Genomic DNA, 6,263 nt, shown 5'->3' on the forward strand with positions numbered 1-6,263 from the left:
TAAGCCACACACACACACACACACACACACACACACACACACACACACACACACACACACACACACACACACACACACACACTGTTGGTGCCATATTGGTTGCTTTATAATGAGTAAACATGCAATTTCCAATGTCATAAACACCTGCACAAAACTCAGACCATACCATTATAAAACATAGATGAGACAAATATGTGTGTGTATGAAGACCACCTGGGCTGTAGTGGAAAAGACGAAAGCACTGAGAGCAAACAGCAAGACAACACTGTGCTGCAATCAAGAGAAAGCAGCTATAATGTAATGGGATGTTTACATGCATTGGGGCTGCTGTGAAGCGTCATTATATGGAGAGACCTCTTAATTCTTGAGCCGGATCTAGGCAGAAAAAGTCACAAAGAATATCTGGCCTGGCAAGGGCTTGTTGTGGCCTTAGGGCTGATTTTAACCAGTTTGTTATGATGTTGTTGCTGTATTGTGCTGTTGCAGATCAGTTGACACCTACCATTAACATCTCATTTGTATTTTAAAGGTGCAGTGTGTAGGATTTAGTGGCAACTACTGGTGACATTGCAACAAACTGAATGACACATACAGTATGGCTTGCTATGGTGAATTTACATCATAAAGAATTATGGACATTTAAACAATACATTTGTTACTATAAAAGAGTTAGCTGCTTTAACAAATTTCATTCAAATAAAGAATCTACCACTTAAATAAATAAACCTTGTAGGGGTACCTCCATTATATGTGAAACAATCTGTGAAACCTCTGTGGTGATTAGGCAATAGAAGAGCCCTGTCAACATTTATCCACTCATCCATCACACTGCTGTTGGATTGACTTTAATGACCTTTCATTCAGTGTAGCCCATTGTGACAGAAACATGCACCAATCCATGAATATTTCATTGTTACAAGCTAGAACTTGACCAGGTACTGTACAACCCAACACAAGTGTCTCGGGCTTCACGCCAATTACTCAGGGTTTCTGTTTTGTGTGTTTTTCTTTGTCTTTCTTGTCTTTGTCTGATCTTTTTGGCTACATTGTCCATTATCTGTTTTCATATCATTGGTGTTTGATTCATTATTATTCATTATTCAGGCATTTGGATAGGATCCACAAAAATGCAAGGATAACAACTTTAGTCAGCAGAATGACAAATTGACAAAAAAAAAAAAAAAAACTCTGCATGAAATAAAATCTCATTCAAGTGCAGTGAAGTGTATCAACAGGAGAGGTATAATTTATGTCAACTCTGATATTTACTATCAAACCAAAGAGTTTTATTTCATAAAAATCAGCTGGCACCCAAAGACAGATCTTAACTGTCCAGTGCCAAACAGGCAGGCTGTTGAAGGTACCTCTTGGCTGCATTGCAGATATAAAATTCATATTCTGTGGCTGAAACTTGATCTTCCTCCTTCTCTCTGCAACAGGGCCTGAACAGAATGTAATCATGGGAGCAACACAGGATCCGTCTTCTGTTCTACCTGCCAGTTTGTATCTCTCTTTTTTCACATTCTTTCTGCAACAATTAAAGAGGTCACCTTAAAGGGCTGATAAAAGTATGACAGCCAGAATTTTATTTTCCACTGAAGGCAGAATATTACCATTGTTGCTGTGCTGACAGTTTTGGGGATCCTGTATCTCACTGCTCAAAAACAAACTGTCAAACATCTTTTCACACGTGCCTCAAGAACAGACATAAGAAAAACACCAAGTGAAAAGTGTTATGTTATCCTATCAAGCACTGTATAGTATAAACCTGTCATGTAACATCTGGTAAAAAGTGTCATGTGAATTATTCTCTTTCTTCTCAAATGTACAGTACATACCAAAAGCCAGGAGTGTAACTGTCAGAGGAAGCCTTGCACCATGTCTCTATAGTGAAATATCACCATCACTCAATTCTGTCCTAGAGAGCACTCAACAGTTGCTCAAACAAGCACTTTTGACTGTTCAGTGTGAGGGCTAAAATGAAAAAAAAAAAAGCCAGCTCCACAATGGAGAGAAGGGAAATTAAAAACAATGAGCAACTAGGAATTGCTTCTTCTAATATGTTATATAGATATATGCTATATTTCTTTTTTGTGATCAATTTTTAGTGGTATTTAAGTAATATGTCTATTTCTGTATGACTGGTGCAGGTACAGCTCCTCAGGATGCAGACAGGTGAGACTAAAAACAAAAAATAAGAAAAGTAACAAAAAAAAAAGATGACTGTGAGTGAGTAAGTCGCTGGGGGATCAACCGAGCAATTGAATGAGTAATTCAACAGGAGTGTGAGCTGGGGACTGATCAGCTGACTGACAGACAGTGAGACAGCTGACTGATTGTCTGAGTGACTGATGTCCAGGTAAAGCTTTACTGGTTCTTAGCATACTAATTGTGACATTGCACAGGCAACGAGAGGAGAGTGAAAGTGAGAATGGAGGATTGAAAAAGAGAGAAATAGAAACAGAGATGGAATAGCAGCAGGTGAGCAGAGGGAGCTGCGTGAAGCTTCACTGGAGTGCAGTTCCAGGCTGCTCTAGATAAGACTCAAATAGGAAATTGCAATATGGAGGCTCGGTGTCTCAAGTGGAATACTAAGAGATTCTGTGTGTGTATATGTGTGTGTGTGTGTGTGTGTGTGTGTGTGTGTGTGTGTGTGTGTGTGTGTGTGTCTCCGTAAGTATTCAGTGGAGGACAGTGTGACATCCCCTCCCAAATTCCTAATGCATTTGCTTTATGATTATTACCATTGCACTAAACTTTGTAAGTCATATGGAACTGTGCAATTGCTCTAATTATGAAGCCTTACCTTCTCTCTATCTTCTACAGAACACTGCACTTAGCCAGTAGGATGTATTTCAATTTCAAAATACTGCAACATCACGGGAAGGATAAGCAACTGCCTACAGTAATTTACAACATTTTCTGAATGTAAACGTTATTTCTTTTATTTTTCCTGTGTGTAAAATTCTTCTTCTATAATGTTTGTGAGGCTTCAAAGGACATATTTAATTTCCAACAGATCTGCAGAGCAGCCAGCAGGGGGGAGTGCTGACCTCTGCTAAATGTGACAGAAAATACACACACACACACACACACACACACACACACACACACACACAAAATCATGTATTTGTTCCATTGCTCATTTAGAGAAAGACTACTTACAACCACATGATACTGTGTAAGCCTTGCACATAATGTTAAATATTTCAATTTCAGTATTCATATGAGAGAGTTTACTGTACTATTCTGAAAAGTGACCATCACACACAACTTCATTCAAAGAGAAGCTGCCAGCATGATCCTGCCAAACTGCTGACTGATCATTTTTTTACACTGGCAAAATACAAATGTGCCGTATCCATTCAGAATCACAATTAACTTTTTTCTTGCCAAGAACAACATCAGAGAGAGGAATGTGTTACTGCAATTCAAGCACTGGTGATATACTCACTTGTACAAGTGAGACTGTGCAAGGACCACAGAACATAGAAAATAAGGGACGTTCATGGTACAATATACTCCAAATATACTCCACTTCTCTGCTTGTGCATCAGATGGACAGATGCGCTTTTTTAAAAATCATTACAGCTATCTACACAGGCCACATGATGACTTTTCACATTTCACATGCTTCAAACTGGTTAATGAGGGCTAGACTTTGAGAATTAGAACAACACCTTCCACAGTTTTTAGTATTTATAAATGATGTAACGTGACTGACAGTGAGCTTGACAATAAAGATAAAAAAAAGAACCACTCTGTCTTTCTCAATTCACAGAACTTTATTTTCTAGGAAAAATAATTTCATTAATTTATCAGCAATGGTTGACAATGGTTGGATTTACAGAGGGATGATAGCACTGCCGGTCTCCTGATAATTGCGGGAAGTAATAGAGGTTGCAAACTAAGTTAGCCAAGAAGCAAAGCTATGCTAAGCTAGGCTAGACAAACAAATCACTGGGGTCCAAGCTGGCTGTTCAGTTGCAGTAGTTCTCCAGTTCAAACATGCTGCAGGGCCTGTGGCAGCACTGCTCCACAATGCCTCGCTTCACCATCATCTCCATCTGGTCCTTGAAGGCGAACTCGGCAACCTCGTTGTCGCTGCCTGCTGGTGCTGCTCCGCCTGCCTTTGGAGGTAGGAAACCTGATGGGACAGGCATTTAAAGGCAAAAGTCAAAAGTGCTGGTTTAAAGTTAGCCCAAACAAAGCTTGTAGGGATTGAACTGAGAGCTGTGTGGGTGAGATGGCCCTAAAATGTCATGGGATAAACCCCTCTCACACATACTAGTCTTAAATGTTGCTCTGCTATTATTATCTGGCCTAAGTGTGCCTGCATCAGGGACCCTAAAGTTCTTAGTTATAAAATATAGTACGCCTTGGTGATGTTATTTTGTGCTGTTAAGTGTTTTGCAGTTGGTAGTCTCACGCAGCGCAGGGTCGACGTCTCTCCTGGGGTTGTAGAAAAAGCCTCTGTCCCCGCAGACCAAGTTTAGGGCCTCGACCAGGTGAGAGCCACACAGGTGCTGTGATGAAATGGCTTTGGAGCCTGGGCACAACATGACCAGTAGGACCAGCAGAGAGGCAGACTGGAGCCACAGCGCTGCCATGATGGAGAAGAGCTAGACACACAAACATGTTTAAATGAGAACATAGAAGCAGGAAAGCTCTGATCAACACAAGATGGAGAGGAAGAAGAAGAAGAAGGGAGAGAGGAATGAATGAGAAAAGACAAAGAGGGAGAACTGGACAGTGAGAATCACAGGAGTAGAGAGAGACGGACGAAAATAGGAAGTCAAAGAGATGAGAATAAAAGGAGAGGTAGTGGGAAGGACCAAAAAGGATCAGCAAAAGAAGAGAGGAAGTTGATGGAGGAGATGTGCTGAGTTGGAGAATAGCTCACCTCTAAAGTCACAGAGGGGGGAAAGAAGAGAACAAGAAGGTGTATATAGATAGTCTGAGTAGTGGAGGAGGTGGAGCTCACCTGTGGAGTTAGAGGAGGAGGGGACAGATGTGTTGATAGGAGTAGTGAAGAACAGATAAGGAAGAGATGATGGCGGGGTAGATAGGGAAGAAAAAGATGAATGGGTAGATAGCGGCGAAGGAGTGGAAGATGGAGAGAACAGCTCACCTTCAGAGTCTGAAGAAAAGGAGGAGATGGATGAGGGTTGGTTGGTGTAGAGACGAAGTGAAGGCCTCTTCTCCATTAATACTCCCACCACCACCTGGACACGCCCTCTGTTGTGTCGAAGTTGGTGTCAAAGTTGCCAGTCAGCAGATGTTAAGTGACAGTTTAGTCACTGATTGACTGGTTTGCCGGAAACACTTTGCAACAACACTTAGTAAAACAAACCAAGCTAATGAGCCAGCATGATCTGATCACCTCTTACTCAGAAATACTGATCACCTTTCAGCCTTCTGCTCTTTTTGCTGAGCAACAGCCCACTAATTACTCAACGTATAGTTCAAGACAGGCACATGGCTACGTGGCTACCACCATATGAAATTCTACAGAGGCCAGCAAAGGGCAACACATGACAATCGTTGCTGGGTCAGGATTTAATTTCCTGTTTCGGGAAAGCTGTGATTTTATCACATTTACTCCCTAAATTGGACTGTCCTTGCTTCTGTACCTTAATTGAGTTCTTCTGTCCGTTTGGTGTGTCAAATGACACAAAGCTACTGTATGTGACACAGCAGGTGTACATTGCACTTAGATCTCAGGGATTTTTTTTTTTTAATTCATTCATTTCATTTAAAAAAAATGTCACCCTCAAATTACCAAGGATTTCCTTTAATAATAGTGTTAGTTAGTTAGAGTGTGCACTAATGTGTGATCAAAATTATGTGGACACCAAAATATTACATCCATATGTGATTGTTGAACATCTAATTCCAAAAAATGCTCTTGGAACACCCCCCACTCTTCTGGCAAGGTTGTCCACAAGAGTTTGAACTCTGGCTGCAGGCATCTGCTCCGATTCAGCCACAAGAACATGGATTTGGGCAGTGATGTTGGGTGATAAGGCCTGGCTCTTTGCCTCTTTATTCCGCCAGTAACTTTTAACCTTGCAGCCAAGATCCCTCAGAGCTCTCGATAATAATTGAGGGTTATTAAGTGTTAATAGGGCATGAAATGCTAAAAACAATTATGATTATGTTATGATATCAGTGATGCAAAGGCCTGAAGCTTTTTTGTCATCACTTAGCAATAATGTAGGCACAAGCCATGAACAAGTCTGACAGACAAATTGTAAAACAAT

The 6,263-nt window shown here is 40.8% G+C and overlaps 1 protein-coding gene across 1 annotated transcript; it reads right to left on the bottom strand.

Annotated features, from left to right (window-relative positions):
- Positions 1-3,831: 3,831 nt before the first annotated feature.
- Positions 3,832-5,225, bottom strand: LOC121910621 (insulin-like). Its single transcript, XM_042431867.1, has 3 exons — positions 5,132-5,225; positions 4,430-4,622; positions 3,832-4,147 (listed from the first exon to the last, which is right to left on the bottom strand). Exons 2-3 carry the CDS (start codon positions 4,608-4,610, stop codon positions 3,981-3,983), a joined length of 348 nt encoding a protein of 115 aa, XP_042287801.1. The 5' UTR covers positions 4,611-4,622; positions 5,132-5,225; the 3' UTR covers positions 3,832-3,980.
- Positions 5,226-6,263: the final 1,038 nt, after the last annotated feature.

The sequence above is a fragment of the Thunnus maccoyii genome, chromosome 13 (assembly GCF_910596095.1).
Source record: "Thunnus maccoyii chromosome 13, fThuMac1.1, whole genome shotgun sequence".
NCBI classification, from domain to species: Eukaryota; Metazoa; Chordata; class Actinopteri; order Scombriformes; family Scombridae; genus Thunnus; species Thunnus maccoyii.

Excerpts from the sequence above, each read along its gene's own strand:
- LOC121910621 (XM_042431867.1), bottom strand. The coding sequence starts at position 4,610 with ATGGCAGCGCTGTGGCTCCAGTCTGCCTCTCTGCTGGTCCTACTGGTC. Across the intron at positions 4,148-4,429 it reads AGACGTCGACCCTGCGCTGC|GTTTCCTACCTCCAAAGGCA; the intron begins GTGAGACTACCA and ends CTGTCCCATCAG.